Raw genomic sequence first — 14,370 nt, 5'->3', positions numbered from 1 at the left:
GGAGATATGACACACCGAGACCTCATCATTTCATCTCCCGCTTGGTGAGATGTCTATCACACTCGACGATGTGACGTGTTTGCTGCATCTTCTAATTAGGGGGAAACTTCTAGATCATGGGAAGATTAGCAAAGACAAGACACTCAAGTTGATTATAGACTATTTGGGAGTTGACCTAGAGGTTGTCATGAGGGATATGGAAAAACCAGAGGGGCTCATGCTAGGTTTGAATTCCCGAAAAAGGTATTTACACATGAGCTCCTTAGAGCATAGCAGGATAAAGGTGATAACGAGCAGGTGATGACGCATAAAGTGTATGTTATGAGAGCATACTTGCTATATTTGATTGGCACTGTGTTTTTATGGACAAAAGTGCGACTTATACAAATTACGTCTACCTGTGATACTTCAAGGACATCGAGTTGATCCATGAGTACAACTATGGGGCGCTTGTTTGGTCTACTTGTACTCGAAGTTATCAGGGACTGTAGGTGAAAGACAAAGCAAATCACAAGCATCATCACACTACTGACGGTAATATTTATTGATCTTTTAATATTTCTGCGTCATTTTCATTACTTTTTTGCAACATCCTTGCCGATGATTTGTGTATTCCAACACTTTTCAAACTTGGATCCTTCGGCACTTCCCGCGCATTTTTGGCTAGTCTTCTATTCCGACTTATACTGAGGATATGTCGTGTCCATCTGCATTTGCCCCGCTCATAGGGAACTAAGCAATATAGTCGTTCAAAGTGTGTCTTGGTCGCTTGGTTTCCGAGGACATGCACTTCAACAGCTATGTCGATCACCGTAAGACGCAATCATTTAACGATATAGTGATATACTTAAGATGGTTGGTTTGTAGATCACGTCCCACTGCTCCTCATTTGCATGAGTGTGTGATGCGGAAGTTCGACTACACTCAAACAATTCCCAGACATCGTGTTGTCTCTACTTCTCTTGTTATGACACGTAGAGAGATGGGTGTCATGTTTGATGATTATCTTTGTCATCTGATACCGACTGGAGCTATGTCGACGGGTACATCAGGTGGTTCTTCAGAGTGTCACATTTGTATATTGTACAAGATGCTCCAGGAGATCGACCAAGGTCAGCTCATTAGGAGATACTAGAGGAGGAGCTGACGCAATTAGATCATGTCCATGATGTCTTCCCTAAATGTCATCGGATAATGGAGATTGTGCATGCATGCATTGATAGAGGTATCTTCCTTGATGGGTCTGAGGTGAGGCAGGTCTTGGATGCCATTATGACAGAGGCACTAATGTATCGGAGACAACGTCAAAGGACTAGGGGTAGTGGACATCAAGGAGTCAGAGGAGTTGTAGTACGACATACACAATAGTATATAGTAGTTGTATTTTGGACACATTATGGATTATATTTTATTTTCACTTCATTCTACTTTATCGTGTATTTCGACTTTATTTATATATGTCATTTTTGGATCATCTAAATTTATATATGTTATTTTTTACACATCAAATGCATGATTTAAATCTCTAACATAACATGGTACTTAACATTTATAAATCATCACTTTCATATGAGTAAACCATAAAACAAACATAATCAGAAAGATTTTGATATGGTACGAAGATGCATCTTCGTAAATCCTAAACAAAAATGCATCTCGGGAATAATAAATGAGTAAGATACATTTCAAATTGGAATGCATGATGTATGTTTTAAATTATTTCAAATATAAATCTCTAAATCAGTAAAAGTTTTGATTTAAAACAAAATGAGTACAAAAAAATATCTCTGAAATCTAAAAGACAATTTCGATTTTTCATAGATTATTTTTCCATTCCAAAGAGCGTCATAAGAAATTCTCTAATTTTTAATGACTAAAATAAATTTTATTAAATAAAAAGTCGAATCTTAAATTAACTTAAGAATGAAAAGATTCCGAAGAAATTAAATCTTTTGACCAAAATTGAATATATTTCGACTATATTTGGATTTATGGAACATGATGGAGCGAAGCGAAATAAAATGGTACAAATTCATATTATATTATTTGATTTAATTAAAAATGAATGAAATGAAACGAAATAGGATAAAATGCATTTTATTTGGTTCCATCATTTTTTATTCCACTCTATTCCGCCTCTTTCCTTATAGCATATTCAAATATAGAGGCCGAAGTGGAGGATTCAAACAATGAAACGGAGGATTCTGCAAAAATCCGTTAGCACTACATATGATAGTGTATTGTTAAATCCATGGAGGCTCCACTTTCAGAAACTCGCTTTTGAACTCACACGCTATCTCTGGTTCGTCATTCAGTCATCTCTTTACACTTTCCGCACTTTTATTTTCAGTTATTTATTTACTCCCTTGTCATTATCTTTGATTTTGAAGATTGAAGCAACTTTGAATCTTATTACTCGAAATGCTTATTTGTTTAAATTGGGATATGTTGTTTTCTTGGCAGTTTCGATAGTGTATTGATTTCAAAGTGCAGTTCGATTGTATATTGAGTTGAAAGTGCAGTTCCGACAGTATGCTCAAATTTTGATGCAATTGTTGATTCAGCTCAAGAAAATGACAAGTTAGTTAGGTATCGGTAACTAACCAAACTAAATGGTTATAGTAATCCATACCTAACCAAGTGACTTGAGCTGGGTCAGTTTCTCAAGCTTAGTAAGCATCTGCATCAAGATTTGTGTATGCTAAGATGAGATTTCAATTGAATCCATATCTTGCTTTTGCATTCTAGATATTGATGGATGCTAACACTAATATATAATGAAATTCATGTGAAAATTAGTGCAACTCATGCGATGTTTGTTTAAGAGAGTGCATTAGATGATATTGGATAGTGCTAAGCAAAAAAGAGAAGGAATCACAACAAGACAGATCTTAAGCTCTTTATTTTTCGGAGGGTGGCAGAAGGAACAATAATCCTATTTTCCCTAGGACTTGATATCTGGTTGTGGTGTGCTCTGACTTATTCTAGCATTGTCCTGAGATGAAGGAATGATCATTTCCAAACCATATTTGTTTTGTGTTACATCAACATTATATACAAAGAACTTGGCAACAACCACAAAGAAAAGGAAGTTGAGTAGGCTTAGTACTGCCATGAATACATAATAATAATCTAAACGGGATGTGTTTAGGTTATTCAAAATCCATCCCTTGTGACCATGTCTTTGGCTGATATTAGCAATGGCTGTCAAAAGGAAAGTACTGAGAAAGCTTCCTAAACCCAAGCTGGTTGTGAAATATGCTGTTCCGAGACTTTTCATGCCTTCTGGTGCTTGATCATAGAAGATTTCCATCTTAGCGATTTCAACAAAGTTATCAGCAATCCCTGCCAAGGCAAACTGAGGAAGGAGAATAAAAATAGTAAGAGGAAGTGTATCATGCTGGCCAAAGAGATGATTTTCTCTTGCAACACTGAGTCGCTTCCGCTCAGCCAAGCATGCAGTGACCATTATAATGACGTGCAGCACAAGGCCAATTCCTAGTCTCTGTAGCATTGTGATTCCTCTGGGGTTCTTTGTATACCGCCGGATCACTGGCACAAAAACACGGTCATAGACTACAATGCTTATCAGCATGAAGATAGTTATAAATGCTGTCAGACATGCTGGAGGAATATCAAAATGGGGTCCCATGCTCTTGTTTAGTGTGATGCCTTGTTTAATGAAGAGTGTGGTCGCTTGAACTATCAATGTGCTTGGCACAATTGTTGTAATCAAAATAGGAATCATTTTTGTCATCTGTTTGGTTTCCTCAACTTGTGTCACAGTACAAAGCATCCACGTCGACGTTTGACCAGTCTTTATAGCCGCTTTGTCAAGGAAACTACAAGTAGAGAAGGGGCAGTATATGCAAATTAGTAATTCATGCCGAATTCTCCTGACATGGAAAACATGTATAGTGAGAGTTGAAGAGATAAGGAGTAACTAGACTTAACCTCAATGAAGAGCTATGATCAATTCTGTTTCTCCCTTTACAATCATAATCTTCCATATTCAACTCATGTAGCTCTTTTGGATCTTCTGGAATGCATGACTTCCACTTTCGAATAGCCGCCACATAGACTTGAAGCATCCTAGTTATAGGGCTACCTGAGGGCAATTTGTGCCTATACAATGGAGTTCCTACCAGAAAAACCAATATTGAAATACCGAGCCCGATTGTCGGAAGGCCGTATCCAACAGTCCAACCCACATTGTCTTGTATGTAAATTAGGAAAGTGTTGGAGAATAGGGTACCCAGGAAAATACTAAAAAACCACCAATTGAAGAAGGAAAGCTTGTACGATCTCTCTTTGGGCTCAAACTCGTCAAATTGGTCTGCTCCCATTGTAGAAATGTTGGGCTTGGTTCCCCCTGTACCTACGGCAATGATATATAGGGCAAGGAAGAAAACACCCTTTTGCAATGGTGACGCCTTGGGGCAGTTATTGTCTGCTATGCCTTGTGCACATTGTGGTGGCTTCAAAGATGGTAGTGAAACTGCTAGAGTCAATAAGCACATTCCCTGTAGTCAAAGAAATCAAGGGCTGTTTGTTTATACGTTATATTATAATAATTGCGTAAGATGGGTAGTATAGTAAATCACAAAATTTTAGAAATTCAAATGTTAGTGAATGAATGATGAAGCCACATGGTTAGGATGAAGATAGGATATGAGCAGTCAAGTTTCGGGGCCAAGTTATGATGTCAAATTTGCTATTGTGATATTGTTACCAAGTCTTACCTATACCACTAAGTAGCATATATTCATATTATGACATTAAATTTCACACTTCATACCATGAAATAAATGCCTGATGCAATCACAAAAGTCCGATATCTGCCAAGATAGGCATCGGCTATGTAAGCTCCTGCAAGTGGCATCATCCACACTGCACCGCTTAAGTTGCTTATGTTGTTTGATGATTCCACAGTACCCTCATGGAGCTTTTCGGTTAAATACACCACTAAGTTTGATGCTATTCCATAGAAAGCCATCCTTTCAAATACTTCATACCCTATAAATGACAAAAAAAAATGTATATGCAATATTCATTAGTAATGATAATACATTATACTGTATGTGAAAACGATGCTGAAGCTAGAATGAATAATTGAATAAGTTTCAAAATGTTAAGGCAGCAAAATGCATCATTTTACCTACTATAAAGGAGCAAGCTTTCCATCTTCCAGTTTTTGATCTTAAAACGGGTCTACCTTTTAGGTCTACCGTGCCATCTTGAGTGTAATCTTCTTTCCCGTTTGCTAAACCATTTTCTTCTGCTATTGCCATCATAATGCTGGACAAGAATAGCTACTTGGGCTCTTATGTAGGATCATGCAAGGTTGCTACCTTTTCTCATGAGCTTTTGATGTATTTAAGGACAGAGACTATGATTTCAGAAACTTAGCTTTCACTCCCTTTAAGTTGTAAGTTTTCAAGTTTACATGAGCCAACAAACAAAAATATTAAGGTCGAAAACAAAAAGCGATTAATCCGCCGGATTTTTTGTTTTGTAGTTCTTGTAAATTTACACATTTTTCATCTCTTTCTTTCTCTGCTGACTCACTTGGTGTTTTACCTTTAACTTACCCACCAAACTGTTATTAGATCTTTTGAAACTGGTAATCTCTAATGCTAAGGTGGCTTTTCTCTTGTATCTATCTCTAATATTTTTTATACTAATAATAGAGACTAGTATCCATTTGTACACGTAGCCTCAAACAAAGATATATGACATTTTACTGATACTATTCATTAGTAGTAATTAATTAGAATAATATAGCATGTTAGCATCATATCATTATCATATGTATGCCGGCAGGCACAACATTTATGGAATATGCTTGTAACTGTTTCACACTCTTAAATGTGGAAAGAAAATTTAAGAGAAAAGGGAAGTAAAACTTTTTTTACATCTGATTAGTTAATTAAACAGAAAAGTGGGAATAAAATAATTCCATAATTTTTTAATAAAATAAAGATTAAATTGAACTCTATTACTATCTCAGTTTCAGAATGACTATCAAATAGTAAATACTCCGAGCACTACATCAACAACCACAACAACCGTTCCAAGCCCGGATAAAAAAAAAGGAGAGGCTTGTGTTAGACAGTCGATAGCCGACGCAAAATTTTGTCGAATCTCTAAGATATTGATCAACTCCTTCAAACACTATTTTTTTTTTAAAATGCGAGTACACCCTCAGTGATTAAGAGTGATTAAGAGTATTCATATGATTTTATTTTGGTGGAATTTGGTGGAATCGTCCATGTTAATCGTTGAATCGTATTGTCTATAATCTTTGAAAGTTTTTGCGTTTGTGAATGAACTTAAATATATATAAGTATTTAATATGGGATTTAAGGTTTTAATTATCTTCGTGAGTTACACAAGTATTTCAAGTGATTTAAGATTTTCTTTGTCTTACTAATGCTATTTTATAAACGGTAGATTGCCCATAACTTGATTGATAGAATTTAGGTTGTGCCTAACTCATCACTACAAAACCGATTTATAGGGTAAGGAGTCTCATGTTCCCTTATATAAACTCTTTTTATACTCTATCTTTAATCAACGCCTTGTGATTTTTCCCAATAATACTAACACCAATATTCAATGAAATTCATGTGGAATTTATTAAATTATGCAGTTTTACTTTTTATATGATAGGAGCCATTAACAAATGGAACTCACAAAGTTTGTCTGAAAGAATGTATTAGATATTATTGCTGGTTTTCTAAGAGCATGATTGTCGCCTGCTGTGCTACCGTTTCTACATGATATTCAATGCCAAGCTGTCAGAATAAATGGATACTTGGTCAGAATTTTCATTTCGACATTTGCAAGCGTTCTCAAATGTGAGAACGTTTCTACTAAGTACTGTGGGCCAATTGATAAAAAATTAATGAAAATTGCAAGAATAAAACAAACAGTATAGAAAATTCTTGGTTGTTAATATTCTGAATCAACTTGATCCTTAACATTTTGAGATTAGATCATGAGAAGTCTGATAAACTATTTAACTACTAATTTTTCCCTGCCTAACTTGAAGAATTCTCATAATTGATTCTATATTCTTGTTGTTTTTTTATTAAAAAAAATATATTCCCTCTTTTGCCATACATATTTATACATGAGAGATATTGTAGCATATAGTAGTCTTTTTAGCATAAAGTGACCGAAGTTTTTCTAGAAATACTTAGATGCAACGGATGAGATGTATTAAGTATTAACATTCTTAATTATTCTGTGCAATAAAAGATGACAACATAGTTTTTTTCAGCTGATGTTCGTTATCATTGATTCGAAACTCTTTATGAACATGTTAAGGTTTCTAAACAAGAATCAGAGACAGATTTGTAGCTATTTATTTACTGAAAGGCAAATAGAAGGATTAACGGTCGTGTTTTCCTAGGACTTGGCATCTTGTTGTGGACTGCTTTGGCTTATTCTAACATTGTTCTGAGATGAATCAGCAGGGTTCATCTCCAAACCTGATTTGTTTTGTCTGACATCAACATTATATACAAATGACTTGGCAACAACCACAAAGCAAAGGAAGTTGAGTAAGCTTAGCACTGCCATGAATACATAATAATGGTCTAAACGGGAGATATTTAGGTTATCCAAAATCCAACCTTTGTGGCCGTGTCTCTCAGTGATGTTAGCTACAATTGAAAGAAGGAAAGTACTTAGAAAACTTCCTAAACCCAAGCTGGTTGTGAAATATGATGTTCCTAGACTTTTCATGCCTTCTGGTGCTTGATCATAGAAGAACTCTAGTTTGGCAATTTCGACGAAGCTATCGGCGATCCCTCCCAATGCAAACTGAGGGAGGAGAATAAAAATCGTAAGGGGAATTGTATCATGCCGGCCAAAGAGATGGTTTTCTCTTGCAACACGGAGTCTCTTCCTCTCGGCTAAGCATGCAGTGACCATTATAGCGATGTGCAACACTAGACCAATTCCTAATCTCTGCAACATTGTGATTCCTCGGGGATTCTTTGTGTATCGCCGGATCATTGGCACAAAAACACGGTCATAGACTACAATGCTTATTAGCATGAAGATAGTTATAAATGCTGTGAGACATGCTGGAGGGATATCAAAATGTGGCCCCATGCTCCTGTCTAGTGTGGTGCCTTGTTTAATGAAGAGTGTGGTTGATTGAACTATCAATGTGCTTGGGATGATTGTTGTAATCAAAATAGGAATCATTTTTGTCATTTGTTTGGTTTCCTCAACTTGTGTCACTGTACAAAGCATCCATGGCGAAGTTTGGCCGGTCTTCATAGCCGCTTTGTCGAGGAAACTACATGCACAGATGCAAGTTAAATTATTAACATCCTATTTTCATGACATGAAAAAAGATGGTGAAATTAGAAGGGATAAAAAGTAGTTAAACTTAAACCTCAAGGAAGAGCTGTGATCAATTCTATTTCTCCCATTGTATTCGTACTCGTCTATGCTTAACTCGTGTAGCTGTTTTGGATCATCTGAGACTTGTGCCTTCCACTTTCTGATAGACGCCACAAAGACTTGAAGCATTCTAGTTATAGGACTGCCTGAGGGCAGTTTATGCCTATATAATGGAGTTCCTATCAGAAATACCAATACTGAAATGGCAAGCCCGGCGGTAGGAAGGCCATACCCTACGGCCCAACCCACCCTGTCTTGTATGTAGATTAGGAAAGTGTTGGAGAAAAGGGTACCGACGAAAATGCTAAAAAACCACCAATTAAAGAAGGAAAGCTTATAGGATCTCTCTTTTGGCTCGAACTCGTCAAATTGGTCTGCTCCCATTGTTGAAATGTTGGGCTTGGTTCCCCCTGTTCCCACAGCAATGATGTACAGTGCAAGGAAGAAAATACCTCTTTGCAATGGTGACGCCGGGGGGCAATTTTGGTCTGCAACTCCTTGCGCACAATGCGGTGGCCTCAATGATGATACTGAAACAGCTAGAGTCAACAAACACATTCCCTGTGATCAAACAAAAGAATGACATGTTTGCTTTTGATCAGATAAGTAACATACTAAATGACAGTTTTGTCAAGCTTGAATGCATCAACCAATAATATATAGCAAATAAGCTTAAGATATGTGTCAAGTTTCCTGTTTGTGAGTAACTTGTCCTTTTGTTTTTGGAATCGTTACATACCAAGAGATAAATACATGATGCGATTACAAAGGTCCAATATCGGCCAAAATAAGCATCAGCTATGTAAGCTCCAACAAGCGGCATCATCCACACCGAACCCGACCAATTGCTAACGTTGTTCGAAGATTCCACGGTACCCTCATGAAGCTTGCTTGTTAGATAAATTACCAAGTTTGATGCTATTCCATAGTAAGCCATCCTCTCAAACACTTCATACCCTAAAAATCACAAAAAGACATGCATAATATCACCGTCGATTCAAATATGCGCGATATTTAAGACCGCGAAAGGCTTCATTTTACCTACTATGAAGGAGCAAGCTTTCCATCGTCCGGTTTCTGATCTTAAAACAGGTCTACCTTTTATGTCAACTGTACCATCTTGAGTGTAATCATGTTCTCTAGTCGCAGAGCCTTTTTCTTCAACCATTGCCATGACGTTGGACAAGAACAACTAGTTGTGATAGCTCTCATGCAAGGTTTGGTAGCTTTTGGATATACACAAGTTAAGGACGGGAAATTTGATTTTAGAAGTTTGGCTTTACCTACCTATATTTATATTTTGTCCATTTTGCATGAGCTAACAAACATAAAATTTAAGCCGAATACAAAGGAATCCGCTATAGATTTGTTGTTTTGCATTTCTTGGGTTTTCCACATTTTTCGTATTTTTCTTTCTTTCTTTCTTGAGATGCGTCATCTTGAAAGTCCCCATTTATTTTAATTATTTATTTTATATAGTTTTCATTTATAAAAAAGATAGATCCAAACTTTTTATAATTTAAAAATAAGTATAAAAAGATAATTCAAACATTATTTTGACTTTAAGTTAGAGTTAGCGCAAGCTAATATATTTGAGTGCAAAGCATTGAAGACTAGTTCTTAGAAAGTTCAATATCAGTATTTAAGGACATTTGGTGAGTTTTTAAATTTGAGGGTTGCACTCTCATTAAAAAATATATGTGAAGTTGTACTTTGTGTTTACATTTAACTTATCAATCAAGTCCGAGGAGGAAGTGATATTGACATGGCACAAAATGTTGTGCACTATTTTTCTTTTCTAATTGTCATCATTGATGATTTTCATGCTTTGGCCCTGCCTATATTGTCTCTATCTCATGTTCATTCTTAATTTAGCACTTGCCCTTCTTATTTTAAATTTTATTTTGAAACTAAAATAAAAATAATTATTGAATTAAATAGATGTGAATTGTTGGTTCAGAGTTTAATATCTTACATAAATATTTCTTTATATTTTCTTATAATATATTAATATTAACAAATTATTAATATTAAAAATTAATTAAAAAATATATAAAATAAACATTATTGCCGAGACATTTATTTTTATATATTCAACTAATATGAGTATCATGAAGAATAAAAAAATAAAAAATAATAATAATAATAACAACAACAAGTATCTCATGTTAGGGATGGAAATAGATCAGATTGATTAACATGAGCTTGCAATGAAGATTGAGAAATGATAGTAGATAATTTTTTAGGGTCAGAGGTCGATTTTGATGTCATGTGCAATATGGTGTCGGTGCTACCCGTCAAGTACGACATGGTGACCGAAGTAACTAGCGTAGAAGAGAAATATTCTGCCAAAAATATGGCTGAACACAAGTCAGTTTGCTATTATGTGATGAATGACTGCTATGTCGAAGAGTAGAATGACGACTTTGGAAAACCATATATGGGGATGAAAATCCATCTAAAACCTCTTTTCGTCAAAGCAAAAGTTGGCAATCATGGTGTCAACAATGTCTTATTCGATAGTGGTGTGACAATTAACTTGATGCCAGATTCCTTGTTAAGATGGATAGGGAAGTTTGACACTGGCTGAAGGCCTCGTAACATGGTGTTCTCCAATTACGAAGGCAATACTGGCCATTCTCTGGGGGAAATCCAAGTACATTTGGCTGTTGAAACCACAATTCGACCAACCTTATTCATAGACATTGCTTCCAAATCCAACTACAACTTATTGCTGGGGAGGGAATGGATACACATTGTTGTCTGTTGGCGTTGTCCCCTCATATCTCCATTAAAGAATATTAATATGGAGAGAAAAAAACATTGTCGAAAACATGGAAGCTGATCAAAGCTACTACATGGCGGAACTGGACCATGTTAGTAGAAGAAGCTTTGCTAGAAATCTGAAAAACATTGCGTTATTCCCACCAAAATATCAGGGATTCATGCCCGAGGAGAATGTGTTTCACTCAGTGAGACTTCGCCCAACTCACGGTTTCATGTGAGAATGAGAAATCTAGGAGGAACAACCATCAAAGAAAGGTGAGATAACCCCAACAGGGTGGGGGTGATGACAACACCTACTATGTCTAAGTCAAATGCTTGGACCAAGATTATGGTCTATATGATTGAGAATCAGACAAAATTAGCTCAAGAAACCAAGTTACAAACTGAAAATGGCCAAGAAGGCCAATAATGTGATCGAGTTGAATGATCAAGAAGCTACCATTGCATGATCAAGAGTTTGCAGAATTTCTTATTTGCATTAGTGATGGTGTTGGACCTACCAAACCAGATGACATTGTGAGGTTACCTTCACAAATTGCAATCCCATAGGAAGGTGAACATTCCATACAAGTATTTATCCAACATATTTTTCCTGATTTAGAATTGTATGGTTGGGATGCCCCATATATGGTACAAAAAGCTATTTTGACACCAATAAATGATGATGTCCATAAATTGAATGATATGATTATCGACAAGTTTCCAGGAGAAGAACATAATTTATTGTCGTTTGACGAGGTTGAGGGGGATAATCATAATTTATACCAGCAAAAATTCTTAAACTCAATTGCACAAGGTAGTTTGCCACCACATATTCTAAAGATAAAAAAGGGTGCACCATTGATGTTGTTACGAAATCTAGATCCTACATATGGATTGTGTAATGGGACGCGGTTATTATGTCGTTGTTTATTTATGAATATGTTGGATGTGGAAATCTTGACAATAAACAACGCAGAAAAATGAGCTTTTTTGCCCAGAATTAAAATAAAAACATCTGTAAGTGATGGGTTGTCTTTTGTCCTTAGTAGAAAACAGTTTCATGTGCGACTAAGTTTTGCAATTACAATAAATAAATCGCAAGGACAAACCATTCCAAATGTTGGAATATATCTTCTACGACGTGTTTTTAGTCATGGACAAGTATATGTGACTTTATCCAGGGGTGTTTCAAAGACAACGACAAGAGTTTTAACTAGGGAAAGAAAATTGAAAGGAGAAGATGGTGACTACACAAAAAATATAGTCTTCAAACAAACTCTTTTATTGCATCCGTGGTTATTTATTAAGTATATTAAAAAATTTGTTCACACATTGATTCCCATTTTGGTTACATGGCATACCAAGATTATATTGTATTCTTTATATCATAACTAAATATATTTTTCTTTTACTTTAATATACAGTCAAACTAGAATACAGTGATATCTTCCAATTATGCAAGGAGTTGAACGGAAGAATGTTGAAACTTGCTTCGACATAAAAGTAAGTTATACTTAATCATTTCTTTTATACTTTTATGTTAGACAATTAAGTCATACTTATTCTCAATATTCTTATGTAATATTTTAGATAAGAGACTTTGAAGATAAATGGAACACATGGAAGAATGAACAAACACTTTTATCCATCGGCAAACTCGACAATAAGGTGTATTTACCTTTTCCACAATACGTATAAAAAACTGTTTTTTGCATTTTCACCACTCTTTCACTAACATTTTTATCATCCTTATTGAAACAGGTCAAACGTCTAAAAATTTACTCTGTCAGTTGGAGCTCTACAGTGATAACAGATGAAACACAACTTTGGAAAATGGTGAAAAGAGAAATAATATCTCAAAGGATGAAGAGGTTTTTATTTTATTCATTTAAGAATATTTTCACTCTAGAATATTTTTGAACGCATGAGTTTAACTTCTATTAGTATTTACTAAGTTCATTGTTTTCTTTTTTTACCAGAAATCCAGGTAATTCAGAAACAAGTCATAGTTGTTGTTTTACCAAATCTATACTAAAACAAAGTATATTCATTCTCCAGGTAATACATTTATTTGTGTCACACTAAACCATATTATATTTAAACGAGTCAAATATTTTGAATGTATTTCTTTGATGATATGACATTTCGTCATGTATTTGTAGTTTTTTAAATCTCAAAAGCGCATTGATAAAGGGATGTACGAAGAATTGATTCGAATCTTTATAATGTAAAAAAAACATATATTACACTACTTACTATTAATTTTATTATCTTTTTCTCTAAAAAAATCCAATTTGAGAGTTTTACATTTTTTCTTTACTACGCAAAACAATTGCAGAAAAAAAGAAAATACTTCGAAGAAAGATTTCATGTTCGACATTCCTCTTAAAGAACGTTGTTGATTACACAGTATCAATAGTACTTTGCATGCTTCGATATAATTTTGAATATATTTATTTACCATTTTCAAAGTGTAATGCGACGTACAATAGAAACCTCATAAAAAACAAATATTTATTTTTCTCTGTTGTGCGTATTAAAAAAGCGGGCAGATGGGCACAAGAGTGCTCGTCTGAACGCTAATAATAATGATAATAATAACGAGTATCTCATGTTAGGGATGAAAATAGATCAGACTGAGTAACATGAACTTACAGTCTAATTTACATAGATATGTTTTTTTAAATAGAAAAGACCTAAACTTTTTAATAAGCCTATTTAGTTAAATAAAGTTATGTCTCATGCCATAAAAAAACATTTTAAGCCTATTAGCCTATTAGACCGGCCTATGAATAATTTTTTTATTAATATTATGTTATGTTTTATACTTTGAATTAAAATAAATAAATAAATTTTGGTTATTTTGGAGAACTTATGAAAATAAGATGAAAAATCTCATGACAATGTTATAAGTTATTTTTATAAGTTCTCTTAAATAAGTCTTATGAAATTTATGTTAATAGATAAGTTATAAGACAATGCAAACACTTTTTGTCTCATTAGTTTTTTTAGTTTATTAGTCTATTTAAATATTATTTGAATTGTCTATTTAAATATGTCTAAAATAAATTTGTTTTTATCTAGGCTAACAGGCTAACCAGCCTTTAAAAATGTCAGACTCGCGCCTAAAAATATGTTTATGAGACTATAGATCAGACTTAGGCTTCGGTTTTTTTGACA

The 14,370-nt window shown here is 34.7% G+C and overlaps 2 protein-coding genes and 1 pseudogene across 2 annotated transcripts; 1 reads left to right on the top strand and 2 right to left on the bottom strand.

The window, feature by feature from the left end:
* Positions 1 to 2,092: 2,092 nt before the first annotated feature.
* LOC127126010 (uncharacterized) lies at positions 2,093 to 13,378 on the top strand. Its single transcript, XM_051054869.1, has 5 exons — positions 2,093 to 2,302; positions 12,615 to 12,693; positions 12,781 to 12,858; positions 12,952 to 13,061; positions 13,170 to 13,378. The coding sequence occupies exons 2-5, from the start codon at positions 12,646 to 12,648 to the stop codon at positions 13,273 to 13,275; spliced, it is 342 nt and encodes a 113-aa protein (XP_050910826.1). The 5' UTR covers positions 2,093 to 2,302; positions 12,615 to 12,645; the 3' UTR covers positions 13,276 to 13,378.
* On the bottom strand, positions 2,945 to 5,699 carry LOC127126011 (protein NRT1/ PTR FAMILY 5.2-like; annotated as a pseudogene).
* On the bottom strand, positions 7,221 to 9,845 carry LOC127126009 (protein NRT1/ PTR FAMILY 5.2). Its single transcript, XM_051054868.1, has 4 exons — positions 9,463 to 9,845; positions 9,161 to 9,378; positions 8,414 to 8,982; positions 7,221 to 8,314 (listed from the first exon to the last, which is right to left on the bottom strand). The coding sequence occupies exons 1-4, from the start codon at positions 9,593 to 9,595 to the stop codon at positions 7,414 to 7,416; spliced, it is 1,821 nt and encodes a 606-aa protein (XP_050910825.1). The 5' UTR covers positions 9,596 to 9,845; the 3' UTR covers positions 7,221 to 7,413.
* Positions 13,379 to 14,370: the final 992 nt, after the last annotated feature.

The sequence above is a fragment of the Lathyrus oleraceus genome, chromosome 3 (assembly GCF_024323335.1).
Source record: "Lathyrus oleraceus cultivar Zhongwan6 chromosome 3, CAAS_Psat_ZW6_1.0, whole genome shotgun sequence".
NCBI lineage: Eukaryota > Viridiplantae > Streptophyta > Magnoliopsida > Fabales > Fabaceae > Lathyrus > Lathyrus oleraceus.
Note: the sequence above shows the minus strand (reverse complement) of the source record. Positions and strands in the feature narration are given on the sequence as shown.